The sequence below is a fragment of the Protopterus annectens genome, chromosome 6.part1 (genome assembly GCF_019279795.1).
Source record: "Protopterus annectens isolate FY-2018-M chromosome 6.part1, PAN1.0, whole genome shotgun sequence".
Lineage (NCBI taxonomy): Eukaryota > Metazoa > Chordata > Ceratodontiformes > Protopteridae > Protopterus > Protopterus annectens.
In genome coordinates this window covers 442,719,338-442,737,685 of record NC_056738.1, presented here as the reverse complement: position 1 = coordinate 442,737,685, position 18,348 = coordinate 442,719,338, and the positions used below count along the sequence as shown (strand labels likewise).

The following is an 18,348-nucleotide window of genomic DNA, read 5'->3' as shown; positions in this document are numbered from 1 at the left end:
TATGGTGTCTGTGAAGTAGGTATTGAAAGCATTTGCAGTTTGTTGGGAGGTATTATTATCAGCTCCTAGTGGGGATGGAGTACTAGTGTGCCCAGGGTGTAGGAGACTATTTATGCTTGACCAGAACTTTTGTGGACTATGGTGGGTTTCCAGTAGTTTACAATGTAGTTCTTTTTGTCGGTGAGTATAGCTTTTTTTGTAATATTTCTCAACTGTCTAAAGGTATGTTGCTCAGAGATAGTTCTGGTAGCTCTCCACCTGGCCCAAGATTTGTTCCTAAGCAATATCATTTGTCTTGTGTCTTTTGACAGCCAAGGGGCAGTTTTGGACCTTATTCTAATAGACCATTTGGGTGCATTCTCATTTAGGATTGTTAAGAATTTAGAGTTAAAATATTTAACAGCTTCTTCAAGTGGAAGAGTCTTTAAAGGGTTACAGTCGCAGGCGTTCAGTTCATTTTGGAAATAAACAGGGTTAAAGTGTTTATTGGACCGTGAGGTTCTATAAGTGGGGGTGTTTGGAATATCATTTTTATGTCTAATAATGTAAGTTAAGGTATGATCACTTACATCGTCAGGTAAAGTTCTTACTAAGTTTGTTGCTGTTTATTAATAAGAATCCAATCTAAGATACTCTCTTTTTTTGTTTGGTTTGTTTCATATATATATATATCAATATATTATAACCTGGGGGAATTAACTCATTGTCCTTAGTTCCAGGTTTTAACCACGTTTCTGTGAGACAGAAGATATTAAAGGAATGAATATCAAGAAGGGCATGGAGATGGGTGATGTGAACCCTTTAGTAATTAGATGGGCCACATAGAAGGATTTCCTAACTACTTTGGCAATATGATTGTCAAAGGAGAGATTGCTATCCACCTGGGTCCCCAGATCTCTTATTACCTCTTCTGTATTAAGGGGGCTGCCACCTATGTGGTAATGCGTGGGTGTTTTGTTTTTCCCCAAACGGGATGACTATGCATGGCATTTAGCTTGAGGCCATGACTTTGACACCAGGTGTCCGTCTCATTAAGGCCCTTTTGGAGGATGAGGTATGTTTCCCACAGATACAGACATGACACTTTTGATAACAATAATACTGTTGCCAAGTATTTCCTTTTCTACCTGAATATACATAGTATGCACATCTGTCATTCCCCTTCATGTACAAGCAATAGATGAATTATTGCACTATTACTGCACCTAGCCCTTTCTGGCTTGCATCAATTTGAAGCAGGTAATGCTACACATTAGTACTTTATTACAGGTATTGTAGTTATTAGTCTCTTCTGTATTTATTAGCCTCTTCAAATATTAAAAGCTTTTAACTTGATCCTCTGACCAACTCCATGCTGTATTGTGGCCAAATGGCTTTCTTACAGGTACCACATTCTCAGATTAACTGTAGTGTTAACTTTCTAATAAAAACTGTACCACGCCATAGAAGTGCATAAGTAATGCATTATCAATAGGAATTTGCATATTCACTGGGGCATGCATTTGGGTCAGCATCTGTCTTTTAACTCATTTGCAGTAACAATTCAAGGATATAGCACCAGCCTGACATTTGGAATTGTTAAGTTTTAAACCAAGTGATGTTAATATGCCCAACACTTTCATCAATTTTATACACACACACCCACCCACACATATATATATATATATATATATATATATATATATATATATATATACATATATATATATATACATTTTACATATGTGTGGGTGTGTATATGGATGGGTCAGCTGACTTTAGTCGAGTAGCCCATATGTCAGTTATTAAACGCAAAAGGTTGACAAACCAAGCAGTGGCATGTTAACATGCATGTGCCAAGACAGAACATTAGTACATGCAATTTCTACAAATCAATCCATTTTTTTGCAGAGGGCAAGTCGCCCTGCACTCCCACGTGGGAAGCTGTGAAGAATTCATTGTTAAAATTAGCTAGAGAACAAAGGCTTGTGTATCTAAAAAAATCAAGTAACCGCTTTAGAGGTTATGTAGTTATCGTTCTAAATTAATCTATTACCCTCATGAATTTTCTGAAGCTAAAACAGGTGTCCTTTAAACATTATGTGGTCTAGAAGCCAGCTTCCCGTAATGCAAATAAGTAAAGTTAAAAAAATACATTTTAAAATGTTAATGCCAAGAGTGCTTACATGCTACTTATAGGTTCATAGGTAGGTACTAGGCTATCGGCCCAAGGGCCTACGTAAGCCTAACCAACAAGGTTCCCTGGCTTACGCCACCCAAGAAAGTTATTTTCCTGTGCCGCTGTCGAGTAGAGACACAGAAGTGATCCCTGGGGTGTATTTCCTATTTCCCATCCACTCATCAAGATTTTTCTTGAAGAGTGCTAATGAAGAACTTTGCTTGACATAGATGGGTAGCCTGTTCCAGAGTATGGAAAGTCTCTGGGACAGGAGCCTATACCTCCAGCATGTCCTGTTTATTGTGGTGACAAGGGTTAGGTCCCTAAAGTGTGTAGCTCGGAGGGATTGGGATTTCTTTAGGTGTAGCATGTCCAACAGCTCTGGGTTTGACATAGCTTTATGTGTTAGGCAGAGATCACCTCGGAGTAGGCGATATGCTACAGAGTAAAACTGGAGTTTTTTGAGGCGGTCAGTGCAGGGCATTTGTTTGAGGCCAGTAATCCTCTTTGTGAGGTACTTCTGTGGCCTTTCCAGCTGCTGCAGATGTTTTGTGAGGTACATTCCAAAAGGGGTGTTGTACTCTATAATGGGGTCTAATGAGTGTTGAGTAGAGGGGAACAATGACCTCTTTTTTCCTGGATGATAACCCTTTTATGATGAGGTGTGCCACATAGAAGGCTTTCCTAATTACTGTGGTGATGTGACTATCAAAGGAGAGACTACTGTCCACCTGGGTCCCAAGGTAGGTCTCTTATCATGCATTCGGTGTTAAGTAGATTGCAGCCTATGTGGTAGTTCATGGGTACAGAGTTTTTACCAAAGGGGATGACACTGCACTTTTTGGCATTGAGCTTGAGGCCATGGCTCTGACACCAGGCATCTGTCTCAGCAAGGCCCTTCTGTAGGATGCCCACATCATTTGGGGACTTGACTATGGCTCCTAGTTTGCAGTCATCTGCGAACTTCATTAGCCAGAGGCCTTCTGTGTTAGCCTGTACTTCAGAGAAGTAGATACCAAACAGGAGAGGTCCCAGGATGGAACCCTGTGGTACTCCACTTGTCACTGCTTTGAGGTCAGATTTGGAGTCTGCAGCTTTTACAGTGTGGGTTCTGTCAGTGAGCCAGTTGACAACCCATCTTGTGACTTAGGGATTTATACCTAGTTTAGTGAGTTTAGCTGTAATTCCTGAATGGGGGGTGGTGTCAAAAGCCTTGGCAAGGTCAAGATAGGCTGTGTGAACCACCTTGCCCTCATCTACAGCTTTGGTGACTGCCTCAAAGAAGTCGATCAGGTTCAGGAGGCATGATCTGCCTTTCACAACCCCGAACTGGGTGGGATCCAGAGTTTGGAGGTTACCAACGTCTTTGTTTATGAGTTCCATGATGATATGTTCCATGGCCTTGCAGACCAGGCTCGTCAGGCTAAAACGTTGATAGTTCCCGGGATCAGTGGCGGCTCCCCCTTTGTGGAGTGGGATAACTGTTGCTGTGCGCCATTCAGTGGGCACAAAGCCTGATGCAAGGCTGTTATTGAACATGGTGCTTAAGTGGGGGAGCCAGTTCGTTCTGAAGTTCGTGTAAAACGCAGCCTGGGATGTTGTCCGGTCCCATTGATGCTATGTTTTTGGCTTTAGAGAGTGCAACTTTTACCTGCATAGTTGTGATTACAGGGACTCTGCATTCTTCCTGTATAGATATGGGCCCTTTAGGGGGTGAGAGGGGAGTAAAGTTAGCACTGAACCTATCTGCCAGGATGTTGGCAATATCAGTTGGTTCTGTAATTTTCATGCCTTTGTGCTGTAACTCGGAGCAGATCTGGGTGTTGCCATCGAGATTACTGACATAACTATAGAATGCTTTGTGGTTGTCCTTGGAATTAGTGGAGATTTTGTTTTCGTAGCTCAGCTTCTTACTGAGGCTGACCAGGGAGCTCCTCCACTCTTGGGATTTTACTTTCTTTTACAACAGTTTCTTCCTTCTGTTGTATGTTTGTTTATGGCAGGGTACCACCAGATTGGCTTCCTTTTTTTGGAGGATAGCGTCTTGGTTCTGTTTGGCATAGCACGATCCATGCACTTGTGTAAGTGCTTATAGAGTGCATTTGTGTAGGATTCAGCAGTTATAACTGTATTGTCCATCTGCATAGGTGTCATGAAGTTTACCACTTCTGTCTTAAGAAGCATGAAGTTGGCTTTAGAGAAATTTTTATCGTGGTTTCCTTAATGGGGGGTGGATATCAAGGGTGATTAGATTATGGTCAGATCGGACCAACGAGGAGTTGACTTCAGGCGTGGAACACCAGTCACTCATGTTGGTAATGACTAGGTCTAGGATATTGTTACCCCTAGTGGGGGTGTGGATAAATTGATCCAGGGCATTGGAGTTTATGAATTCCAGAAAGCGTTGAGCTAAGGAGTTGGTACATGAGTAGTTTTCCCAGTTAATGGTGGGGTAGTTGAAGTAGCCCATTATTAGTGTATTTGGTTGAACCCTAATATTTTCCAGTACATCAAGAAAAGAGGAGTGGGAATCCTGGGGCATGGTGGGGGATCTGTAGCAAGCTGCAATTTGGATTGCAATTTTGCCCAGAGTTAGTTGCACTTGGATAACCTTGGATACATTATGCTGAGCAACTAACTTGGAGGTGTGGATATCCTTAATGAATATGGACACACCTCCGCCTTTGATGTTTCAGTCCATGTTACATGGCCGAAAAGTGTGGTATGAGTTATAGACTGGTAGTGCAGGGGTGCTCTCTGGAGCCTTGAACCAGGTCTCAGTCACTGCACAGATATCGATGTTCTCCATTTTAAGGAGTGCCTCGAGTGAGTGCATTTTGAGATTTAGACTTCTAGCATTGAGTAGCACTACTCTCGCATTTTGCTTGCCTGTTCCTGTTATGGTGGTGAATTTGTTATTTGAACCTTGCCTTAAAAAGGCACTATAGGGGCAGCAAGAGCCTTACCCAATATCCAGAATCCCAGGGGCAACAGGTGCAGGCCATCTGTGGCAAAGCATCGTGGTCTGTCGACCATGTCATCCCAAGCAGACAGATACTGGATCCCCTTAGAATGACACCAGAAGCTTAGCCAATTGTTGAAGTCAATAATTTGGCCTTGTACTGCGGTATCATTCTGGATGATGGCAGAATGCTACTTTGGGCTAGGGTCATACCTGCCTGGGCTACAAGATCGGAGAGCTCTTCCATGTCTCTTTTCATGTAGTCCAGGGAGGTACATCTCAGGTCATTCACACCAACATGGACAATGACAGAGTCATATTTGTACTTGTTGTGGAGTGACCTGAGTGCGTGGGTTATGTGGTGGATCCTGGCACCCGACAGGCAGCTGACAGTAACCTTCTCCTTTTTTAGTCTGGTGAGTGGGACATCAGTGTGCCTGACTATAGAGTCACCTACGACTAGGGTGTTGAGTATGTTGTTTTGCCTTATTGGCTGTGGTTGAGTGCACACTGAGTCTGTGGGCTATGTGTCATTTGGGTTGTGTTGGGGGATGGAGTTTGCTTGCGTTTCTGCTTTGGAGGTCTCTGTTGCTCAGACAGATTATTATTGAGAACCTCCGCAAATGTTTTTGTGTTACTTCATGTGGATTTTGGTGGTGTAGATTTAGTGAGACTATGTGATGAGTGTGGTGTGGTGCAAATGTTTACCTTCTCCTCATGACGGTCAAGTTCAGTCTTAGTTGGAGAGACCTTTACCTCCAGTTTGGCTAGATAAGTGCATCTCTCACAGGTTGTAATGTTGGGTGGTAGGAGGAGAGGGTTGTCTGTGTACATGAGGCAATTTCTACATTGCCTCAAGATGCCCAGATTCATCAGATAGACAGGAAAGAACACTGGGAGCTGACCCTTGGACATGCCTGAATAAAAAAACTATTTTCCTCTGGATAAGTGAGGAAAGTGAGTACAAGAGCTGTTTTTCTCCAAGCAAGTGAGAAAAGTAAGTACAAAAACTGTTTTCCTCTAGGTAATGAGGAAGATTGAGTGCTATAGTAATTAGTAGCTTATTTAGTGCTTACAAGTTCTGAACAAGTGCTGAGCATGAATAAGCAAATTTAAGTGCTAAAACTAAGAATCTGTATCTGCACTAGACGAGTTACAGGACAGAAACAAGTGCAGATGTAGGCTTTCAAATCAGAAAGTTGAGAGAGATGGAAGAGATTGCCCAAATGGCCAATAACTACAATTTCTGGGCCAGAACCACTCCTTGTGTAGTAGACAGGTTACCTAGTGCTTACCACTCCCACTAATAAGCTAGAAGCCTTCCCTCCAACACAGAAAAGCTTGGAGGACTCAGAAGCTTACATACAGTCCTGGATACAGCAAATCTGTATCTGGAACACTAGTTACAGGAAAGTAGGAAACAGGCTTACAGCTTTTTTTTTTTTTTTTTTTTTTTACAGAAAAGTAGCAAAAACAGTAGTAAAAACAATTCACATGCAGTGCAAGCTAGCACACTTGAGTATGTAGCAATATTAGACCATACACAGTTTAAAAAAATGCAATTAAATTAAAAAGGACTAAAAGCAAGTGCAGAAATAATTTATTAGGTAGAATGTGGTAAAGAGATGGGGCTAGGGGAGTGTCCCAGATCAAATCTACAGTAGGGCGGGCAACTGCAAAAGCCACCAAATTTAAACTACACACCAAAAATAGGGAGGATGGGTGGGACAAAACAGTTTCAACAGAGATCTAAGCAACAACTAATAGTACAAACTCTAAAACCAAAAAAATATACTCAGCTCTGTATATTTGCAGATCAGTCTCTCAGAACAGTGAGACAACAGTTTCAACAGAGATCTAAGCAACAACTAACAAACTCTATAACCAAAAAATATATACTCAGCTCTGTATATTTCCAGATAGTCTGGAAGGCAGTCTCTCAGAATACAGGTTCCAGCAATTAAATGCAGGCTGTTACTAACAGGTCAATTTAAGTGATCCTTGAGTTAGATAACACACAAGCTGTAAAAAACAGTTATACCAACTGAAGACACGGCAAAAAATGGGGGTGGGGAAAACAGTTTCAACAGAGGTCTAAGCAACAACTAACAGTACAATCTCTAAAACAAAAAAATATATACTCAGGTTTATTTGCAGATGGATCAGTCTTTCAGAAGAGTGAGACGACAGTTTCAACAGAGATCTATGCAACAATTAACAAACTCTATAACCAAAAAATATATACTCAACTCTGTATACCTGCAGACAGTCTAGAAGGCAGTCTCTCAGAACACAGGTTCCAGCAATTAAATGCAGGCTGTTACTAACAGGTCAAATTAAGTGATCCTTGAGTTAGATAACCCACAAGCTGTAAAAACCAGTTACACCAGTGGAAGACACGGCAGAAATTGGGAGTGGGTTGGGGAAAATGGTTTCAACAGAGATCTAAGCAACAAATAACAGTACAAACTTTAAAACCAAAAATATATACTCAGCTCTGTATATTTGCAGATCAGTCTCTCAGAGCAGCGAGACAACAGTTTCAACAGAGATCTAAGCAACAATTAACAAACTCTATAACCAAAAAAAATATACTCGACTCTGTATATTTGCAGATAGTCTAGAAGGCAGTCTCTCAGAACACAGGTATCAGCAATTAAATGCAGGCTGTTACTAACAGGTCAAATTAAGTGTTTATGCTAATGTCCAGGGTGTAGAGAATATCAGTGCCAAAAGCAGGGGATTTAAATCCATTCAGCTGTATTACTCTTTAGAGGCTATGCTCTGTAGTGCCCAAGGAATATAGTTAGATTCCCTCTACTGTCATTCATCTGCTGTGGGAAATTGAGCAAGTCAGTTAACTGAGAATTTGGACTAAGCTCCTCAAAGGCCAACTACCTATTAACTGTGTAGGTAAAAGAAACACGAAGTGTCTCAGGCCTTAACTCTTATTCTGTTTGTCTAGGTTTGCACTATGATAATAAAGAATCTGGGCCAGATAAGGCCTACATCCTTTGTAAATATTAAAACCATCACAAATGGAGACTTCAGAAGACAAAAAGTAAAGTATTTCACATGTATAAACCACCTGCTTGCGGACTCACCCACCCCTGATAAAAAGCCAATGCTGGTGGCTACACCACCCGCATATCCTAAATAGACAAACTAAAAAGTCACTGCAACTTAGAGTAACTGCACTTAGGAATACCCATTATTGCTGAAGTACTAATCAAACAACAGGTTTCACACTAATGGATTCAATACATTTTTGATTCAGTGATACCATTACAACAGAATACTACTATTTAGATCACCTACATTACTAACTTCGCTTAAGAACTTTTTTAAAGTCATGCCAAGTATGAACATCAATACGTACTGTGGCAGTTGGGTTGACATTTGCTGTTGGATGGATGTACACATTACCTGAAGAATATAAAATATACATGAATTAACTGCAGAAAATGAAAACAAAGGTATGGCACAATAACTACATATTCAGGCAAGAAAGAAACTGTTTGCTGAAGAGGAGTCTATTTCTGTCTGTTTAATTGGAACTGCTTACACTGAACTTACCACCATCAGGTACCATTTTCTCTCTATTATAGTTTTATTTATTTTGCTCTCCACCATTGTTGCTAATTTCGAGTTCTTGGACTGCCAGGTCCTGTGTTGTCTCTACCTCTCAGTTACCTGAAAAAGAGTTATGTACTTAACATAACTTGGAATCTGTGCTATCCAATGTCATTGTTCATCATGGATGCGTTTTGAATCCGATCTCAGATCCGAGCCGGTAGACTAAGCGACAGCTCCTGAGATCAAGCTCCTCCCCTCCCAAGAGCCCCTGCTACCTATAATCCTCAGATCGAGTTTGCTAGATAGAAATAAAGACAGTGAAACTGTCTACAGTAAGGAACAGCAACACTAAACACACCATTACTCCATGAATCCCTGGTCACCAGAAGGAGTGGGGAAGAAGGGTGGGAACGTGATGAATAATGACACTGGATAGCACAGATTCCAAGTCACGGTAAGTACATAACTCTTTATCTGATGCTATCTGTGTCATTATTGATCACGGATGGGTCAGAGTCCCCAGCTATACATAACCCTGGGAGGTCTCAAGGAAGGACACGCCGGATCACAGAAGAACCAAATGAAGCTCTATCCCTGGACACCAAGTCTAGTTTGTAATGTGTTACAAAGGTATGGGGATTTGACCAAGTGGCAACAGCACAAATGTCATCCAAGGAAGTCCTTGCCCAGAAGGCCGATGAAGTGGCCACAGACCTAATAGAATGGGCTTTAACAGGCCTGGGAAGATCAATGTGATGGATTTCATAAATCTGAGCTATGCAACAAGCGATCCAATGCAAAATAGACACTTTGGAAATGGCCTTACCTTTCCTGGCTTGAGGGAATGCTATAAAAACCTGATCTGATTTTTGAAAATTCTCTGTTCTCTTCAAATGGAAATGTAGCTGCCTATGTACATCCAGCCAATGTAGTTTGTACTCCCCTTTGTTTGAAAAATTGGAAAAAAAAGATGGGTAGTTGAGCTGACTGATTAAGGTTAGTTTCTGGAGCTACTTTAGGAATGAATGAAGGATTGGTCCTGAGAGATACTCTATCCTTGTGAAAAACCATGAAGGGGATTTTATGCAAAGATCCTGCAATAAAGAAACCTTCAGGTAATAGCCACCAAAAAGGCTGTCTTCCAAGACAGAAACGTAATATCACACTTCACTGCAGGCTCGATGGGAAGTTGCATCAGGGACTGCAGCACCAAAGTAAGATTCCAAGGAGGAGACGAATCTTTGAAAGGAGGCCTGAGCAAGAAAATACTCTTAAAGGCCTTGCACAGCCTAAAAGAAAACATGGGGCTGTCACTTAGCTGGACGTTGGGTACAGCTGCCAAATGAAGTTTAACCATCGAGAAGCTCGCTCCTTGTTGAAACAGAGAGGACAGGAACAACAAAATGTCTGGAATAGGAGCAGAAAATGGATCTATGTCATACTGATGAGTCCAAAGACAGAATCTCTTCCTTTTCCTGGAATAATAATTTTTAGTAGAAGGCTTCTGGGAGACCAAAATGATGTTCTTCACCGGAGAAGGCAGCTTAATCTGGCTGACAATCATTGGAACTAGAGGTACCAAGCTGTCAGCTGCAGGGATTAAAGGTTGGGAAGAGGACGCCCCCAGGGATGGGAAATGAGAGCCTGGGATGGATCTAATATCCAAGGTGGATATTTCAGATGAGACCAGAGGAGGGAGAACCATGTCTGACAAGGCCAGAATGGGGCAATGAGGATGAGATGAGTCTTCAGGCGACATGCTTTCTGTAAGACTTTGGGAATGGGGTGTTGGAGGATAGGCATAGAGAAGTCCTGGCAGCCAATCTTAAATCAGAGCATCTCTGGGTGATTCCGCCAGTGGGGGATCAGAGCAAAGTATTTGGTGCATTTGTGATTGATCGGGGAGGCAAATAGATCACAGCAATGGAGACTCCAATGGTCAAAAATCTGGCTTGCCAATGACTGGTTCAGGGACCACTAATGGGGGACCCAGGACAGACCTGCTGAGCTTGTATGCGAACAAGATGGAAACGCTGGGAATATGCATTGCAAGAAGAAAGCACCTGGAGGACATAGACCATTCCCACACACTCAAGGCCTCTCTGCACAGAGGATACAATTGTGTCCCCCCTGTTTATTGATGTACCAGACTACCGCCATGTTCTCAGTCTGAATTTCCACAGTCCCAAGGGGGAGATAGTCCTGGAAGCCATGCAACGATAGAAGGAATGCTCTCATCTCTAGGACACTGATGCGCAACTTGGTCTCCAATGAGGATCATGTTCCTTGGACCGTTCTTCCCTGAAAATGCCCACCCCACCCTAACAGGGAGGCATCCATAGTCACTGGGGCCTGGAGCTGAGCAAGACAAAAGTGTCTCCATAGCAGAAGGTTTCTGGACCAGAGCCACCACGCTAAGTGATGCCAACAGACTTGAGAGTTCCAGACTGCCATGGACATAAGGTTAAGATGAGCTGACCACTGCACCACAAGGGTCCACTGAAGAACTCACATGTGGGGGGACCAGCTGAATTGTCAGCACCATTGAACCGAGGGCGTGTGGTATTAAATGGGCAAGAACACTCTCCTGATCCAGAAGGAGGAGGACTTTCTCCTGAATCACGTCTACCTTGCATGGGAAAGGGATGCAGTCTCAGACACCGTGTCCAGAAGAACCCCTATAAATTCCAATCTCTCGCACAGGGCAAGCTGCAACTTGGAAAAGTTGACTGTGATGCCCAGATCTCAAAATAGGCCGAGAGTATAATCTGTGGTTAGAGTAAGTTGATGCCTTGTGGGAGCCTTGAGGAGCTAATTGTCCAGGTGTGGAAGGACCTGAAATCCCTGCAGCCAGAGATGGGCTGCTACTACTGCCATATATTTGAACACCCCGGGGGGGCTGAGGTGAGACCTTAAGGGTAGGGCTTGGAAGTGACCGTGTTTGGCCCCAGTCGGACGTGCAGGAATCTCCTGGAGCATCTGTCAATTTTTATGTGATAGTATGCATCCTTGAGATCCACCGAGCACATCCAATCATCCTTGCACAGAAGCGAAAGAATGGACTGAACAGTGACCATCTGGAACTCTGACTTCTTGTCCGACAAATTCAAATTGCTGAAGTACCTGTTTTTTTTGGGGGGGGACTAAAAAGAAGAGAGAGTAAGCTCCAGACCCTCACTGTCCTCCTGAATGGCTCTTTTCTGAAGAAGGTCTTGAACATCTTAGAGAGCTAACTAGCTTTGGTGGAGTGGAACATCTGGGAGTGACTTTTGAATTGGGAGGGGCTGGAAGAAGGATATGAAGTATTCCCTTGACAAAATGCTTAGCACCTACTGGTCTCAGGTAATAGCATGCAAGGCCAGGGGGTGCAGAGATACGGCCCCCAACTGCCTCCAGGGCAAGTCGGTTAGGCAGCACTTCAGGAGCGCTGTGGGGGCTTCCCAGAGTAGGGTTCTCAGGAGCCCTGATTTTGTGGACCTCCTCTGCCCCTAAGGCAGCGTCTGTTATCAAATCCCCTTCTCCGGCCGGAAGAAGAGGACTCCAGAGGAGCATCTAGGAAGGAAGACTGATCCCTGTGGAACCACAGCTTCTTACTACCCTGCTGTGTCTTGCAGAAGGAACGTTGGGGAGTCGAAAACTTGATCCCAACTGTGGACAAAGTCTTTCCCTCCTTCTTGCTCTGGGTCAAGGTTATCTTGACAGAAGGACCAAACAGGGTAGATCCATCAGACGGGGCACTGGTAAAGGACACCTTGAAATTGTCCGCAAAGCCAGGCATGTCACCTGATAGCAATGCCTGTGCCTGCTGCTCAAGAGGTGGCCTCAGCCGCATTAGAGATCAACCTCATTGAGGTGGTAGCAAAGGATGTAAGAGAAAGCTTTGGAGAGACTAGCTTAAGGATCTACAGAAGCAATAACTCTGAAAGGGAAGAGGAAAGCTCCAACACCAAATCCTTTTGCAGCCATGTGAAATGTGTCATGTAATTAGTCGTACATAAAACAAACAAAGTCTGGTCTATCACTCCAAGTATTCCAAAAACACTTCTGTGCGCCAAAGAGAAAGATTTATTAAGCAAAGCTTTCGGGTTAACCACCCTTCATCAGTACATAACATTGAAATCATTCTAAAATCATTTAAATAGGGAACACTATTAAAACACATGATTCAGCCAGCCAAACAAAAACACCTTCCAGTTATATACTAAAATACTACTTATTCACATAACAATTAAGACACTAATATATTTTATATATATAGGAAGAAGAATAGAATTATGTATATATATATATATATATATATATATATATATATATATATATATATATATATATATACACATATGTATAAGAATATATTTAAAATACCCAATCTATAAACTATAAAATACAAAACATATAAAAGACTAGATATTTTCTCTTTGCTTTTTAACTAATATTGGTTTCAAACTAACCATTACATTTAAACCTGGTTCTGCCTCAGCATCTAAATTAATAATCCATTCTAACTCTCTCAGCTCTAACATATTATTAATATCCCCTCCCCTCATACCAAGGTCTACTTTACAAATTATTCTAAATTTAAATATATGTCTCTCATTTTCAACAATATGTTTGCTGAGTGCATTTATTAATATTCCCCTTCTAATTTCCGATTTATGCTCTATTATGCGTTCTTTTAGTTTTCTTGTCGTCTTTCCTACATAATATGCTGGGCAGTTTACACAGGTTGCTAAATACACTATTCGAGAAGTGCTACAGTTGGCCGAACATTTAAACTCAAATCTTTGCTTAGTTAAAGGATGTTCAAAAATATTTGATGTATCATAAATGTCTGTAAAACAGGTACAATTATAACACTTCTGTGTTAGGCTCTTACTCGAAAATTATGTCTTTTTCTCTTTAAAATCTTTAAAACACAGCTTTTGTTTCAAATTATCTAAATTCCTAAAAGAAAACTTAGGTTTTATTTCTATTATGTCTTTTAACTCTGGCATAGCTAACATTATCAACCAATTTTTCTCTATTATATTGCACACATCCCTTGTAAAAGCATTATAGGTTGTAACATACCTAAGTACATTTTTTCTCTCATCTAATATATGTGTTGGCTGTCTCATATCACTAAAAAAAGATTTATATTTATCATTTCTTTTCATTTTCACATCTTCGTATACTGCATTTACATCTTGGAAAGAGTAACCAAGCATTAAAAAGTCTTGTATCATTTCTTCCGCCTGTAGTGTAAAGTTTTCATCTTCTGTGTTTAACCTACTAACTCGTATCAACTGAGCTTTCAATACACCTTTAAAGGTGTGCTTTGCATGCAAGCTATCTTTCTTTATGTATCTATTAGTATTCACTTCTTTTTTATAAATCATTGTTTGTATTCTATTGTGCTTGATATAAAGATGGACATCCAGAAAATTAATAGCTTCTATCGAGGAAGTCATTTTAAATTTTAAAAAATCTGTTGTCTTATTTAAATAATCAATATAGTTACTTAACTCATCACTAGTACCCTCCCACATGAGAAAGCAATCATCTACGAATCTTTTATAAAACTTTACCTTAGCATTAAAATCATTACAGTTACTTAGAATAAATTGCTTCTCCCATTGGTGTAGTACTAAGTTTGCATATGTGTTCGCTACTGGTGTGCCCATTGCAACTCCAGTAAGCTGTAAGTAAAACTTTTTATCAAACAGAAAAATATTTTTTGTCAGTACAACATCTAATAAAGCACAAATATTTTCTATCTCCCTTACTTGCATGCATGTTTCCAAACCAAGAAAGTTTCTTATTGCATCTTGCCCATATTCATTCGGGATCACGGTAAACAGAGAAACAATGTCCAATGTTACAAACATTCATACAAGTCTGACAGAAAATTTTCAGTATTTTTAATAATACTTGGACATTTCACCAAATATTTACTAAGTTGTATTTGTAAATATTTAGAGATGGGCTCCGTCACCCACCCATTACCAGAAACTATTGGCCTAAGGGGGGGGATTCTCCATATTTTTATGTATTTTAGGAATACCATATATCTGTGGTATTCTTGGACAGGGTACAGAAAATAGTTAAAAAGATCAATGGAGATATATTGACTTAACTGTAAATCATATATTACCATATTCACATCTGTTATACATTTCTTTACTATATTAATAGAAATTTCTTTAAAAGTTATTGGATCTGCTAGAAAGCCTTTAAAATTCTCCAGATATTTACATCTGTCCATCACAACCACAGCTCCCCCTTTATCTGCTTGTTTTATAATTATATCATCATTATGTTCTAGTTCTTTCAGTGCCTTGAACTCTAGGTATGTCAAAATTAAAACATTTTTTCTTCTTCTATTTGTTCTCATGTATAACTGTCTTAGTTCCTTTTCTACTACATTTACAAATGCAACAATAACAGGGTATGACTGAGGTATAAAAGTACTCAGTCTTTTACAAATTAATGGCTCATTTTTAGTTTGTTTAAATATCAGCTTCAAGTTCACATTTCTTGCGAAGGTTCTTACATCAATAATTGCTTGCACAATATTGTCTTGGGCATAAGGAATAAATCTCATGCCTTTATTTAATAATTCTAATTGTTCATTACTTAAAATGAGCCTAGATATATTCACAGTACCTTTTATTATTTTTATTCCTTTGTTCACCGACGGGCTGCTGTGCTGTACGTACAGGACTGCTGTTCTTCCTTTTTGTTGCTGGTGTCGTTCTTACAGTTCTCTGCTGCGACGAATCCCTCTGTTGCAAGCGGCCCCTTTGTAAAGTTTGTTGAGCAGCAACCTTTTCCGGTTGCTTTAATTGAAATGGCAAAAAAGAAGAAATTTCAACCTGTTTACTCTTCTCTAATACATACGATACTGTTTTATCGTTGGATTTGTACACGCTCATTGCAGTAGATGAAATGCTTCCTACATCGCATGGAGGAGCCTCACTAGTTCCCGCCCCTTCCTTAGAGACGTTCTGTTGGTTGGTTGCTACATTTATAGATGTTGAAGTATGATCCTCTTGATTGGTTGACAAAGTTTCATTTAGCTGTTCAAAAGTATCCAGCTGATCTAATCCGACGGAAAAGTATACAGAGTTTTTAATAATTTCATGGATTCTTCCCGTGGCATGCAGGAAAATAGAATACTCTTATCTTTTCTGGTTTCTTGACTGTTCTACTCATAGTGAGGAATAAACTAACTTTCTGGATCTAAAACTTTCAGCTGTGTGATAAATTTCCTTATACTGAAAAAAAATTCTTGGTGGTGCAAAGGAACATTTTTCCATTGCAAATTATACTTCAATACTTTCAAACACAAAAGATCTTGAAAGCAAAAAACTTTTTTTTCATATTTTCTAGTACAGTTCTAAGCTGACACTATATAACACCTATAGATTTGTCAGACTGGTAGATAGACATTGAGGATATGTTCTAAATTCCATGAGGTCTTTGATTGCACTGAACTCTCTAGAATAAAGTGCAACATGCTATTTCCTGTAGCTAACTCAATAGCATTTACAGCTACATATTCCAGACATAACACTGCAAAACCAATACAAAGGCATACTAGAAAAAAAATACAAACTGTAAGTAGAGCAGTCAGAATAAAGTGAAAAACATAAACAAGTTATGTATTCACCATAACATTCCATCTGTGTTGTCTATTTTCAATCTTCTGCAACTGATGGAACTGCTCAGTTTGGACCTGACTTGGACGCTTCTACCATATCATCTGATCCAAGAACTCTAAAACTTCTCCCTTTACCCACAATGCCCCACCAACCTAACATACCTCAGATTGAGTTTGCTGCCCCTAGATATCAAGGGCTAACCTATTACACACATGAACAAAAGCAGACAGGAAAAAGGGAAGCTGGAGCTCAAACAAGGAAGAGAGGTTCCTGTAGAACTTAGATCTTTCCAGAAGCAAAGGATGGGGAAAGGTGGGGAGGGAAGATGAGGAAAAATGAAAATGGACAACACAGTTGGAACATCTGAGTACATAACTTTTTTATCTGATGTACTTTTCATTCATTCTTCAACTGATGGGGCAGAGTCCCCAGCTACTGTAACCTTCGGAGGTTCTCATGGAAAGATATTCTGAAGCACTGCAGAGCCAAAGGCTGCTCTGTTCCTGGAAATCAAATCTAATTTGTAATGAGCAAGGAAAGTGTGAGAATTAGCCCATGTTGCAGCTGCACAAATATAATCTAAGGAAGCCCTTGACCAATAGGCTGAAGAAACTGCCACAGACCTCATGGAATGAGGTCTAGGAGGCTTGGGCAAGGATACGCATTTTTCCAATAAACACAGGAGATACATTTAGTTAACCATATGGCCAATGTAACTTTGGATACAGGTTTGCCCATTCTGTTAGGAGGAAAGGAAACAAATAACTGGTCAGAGTTCCTGAAGTCTTTGGTTCTATGAAGGTAAAAACAAAGTTGTCTATGCACATCCAAAAGGTAGAACATATACTCCCCCTTATTTGAAAAGTTGGGAAAGAAAACTGGTAGATTAATGACCTGGTTTATGTTGGACTCAGAAGCTACCTTAGGCAAGAAGGAAGGATATTCACAAAGACAGGATATCCTTGTGAACATAAACAGGTAAGGAGGTTTAGAAGACAGAGCTTGGAGTTCAGATACTCATCTGGCTGATGTGATAGTGGCCAGAAAAATGGTTTTCCAAGACAAAAGTTTAAGATCTACTTTGGCTGAAGGTTCAGAGGGAGATTGTGTTAAAGCCTGAAATATGACAGTTAAATCCCATGGAAGAGTAGGATCTTTTAATGGTGGTCTAAGCAACAACAACAAAAAAATCCCTTGAGAAAGGCTTTGCATAGTTTAAAAGAAGCCAAGGTAGAGTTAGTTTTGCCCAGGAGGAAATTTGAAATGGCAGCCATATGAACTTTAATAGTTGAGAAGCTAGCCCCCTCAGTGAGAATTGAAGCTAAAAATTCAAGGACAGATGGCAGAGATGCTGAAAAAGGATCCAGATTTTTGCTAACGGCCCAGAAAACAAATCTTTTACATTTACTCTTGTGAATCTTTCTAGTTTTTTGTAAAGAAAATAAGATATGAGAGACTGGAGGGGATAGCCTGGGCTGTCTGGCAATTAATGGAATTGGAGAAATTATGTGCTCAGTTTGATGGCTGTTAAGTCTGGGTGAGTCATACCCACTGGGTGAGACAGGTTTGAAGATGGATCCAGAATCCAGGGTGGATGCTGTAGGTGAGGCTAGAGGAAGGGGACCAAATCTGACAAAGCCAGATGGGTGTGATGAGAATAACTGTGCTCTTACCCCAAAATGCTTTCTGCACAAGTTTGGAAATTATAAACACTGGTGGGTAAGCATAAATGAGACTGGGGAGTCATCTGTTTACTACAGCATCTCTCGGTAACTCTCCCATTGGAGGGATCAGGGCAACGAACCTGCTGCACTTGCTAATGAGGGGAGAAACAAATAGGTCGCAGCATGGCTAGCACCATCGATGGAAAAATCTCTCTGCCACTCTGACATTGAGAGACCACTCATAAGGCATTAGAATGGACCTGCTTAGTTTGTCTGCAATCATGACGGATTTCCTTGGAATGTGCATTACTATTAGAAAGCAAGTGGAAGAGATCACCCATTGCC

At 40.6% G+C, this 18,348-nt stretch overlaps 1 protein-coding gene across 2 annotated transcripts in view; it reads right to left on the bottom strand.

Annotated features, from left to right (window-relative positions):
• GMPPA (GDP-mannose pyrophosphorylase A) overlaps window positions 1-18,348 on the bottom strand; it is a 424,071-nt gene that overhangs the window by 145,087 nt on the left and 260,636 nt on the right. For both annotated transcript variants that reach the window (XM_044075874.1, XM_044075875.1), the window contains one exon: window positions 8,500-8,546. In XM_044075874.1, the coding sequence (XP_043931809.1) occupies window positions 8,500-8,546 (47 nt within the window). The remainder of the gene's footprint in view (window positions 1-8,499; window positions 8,547-18,348) is intronic.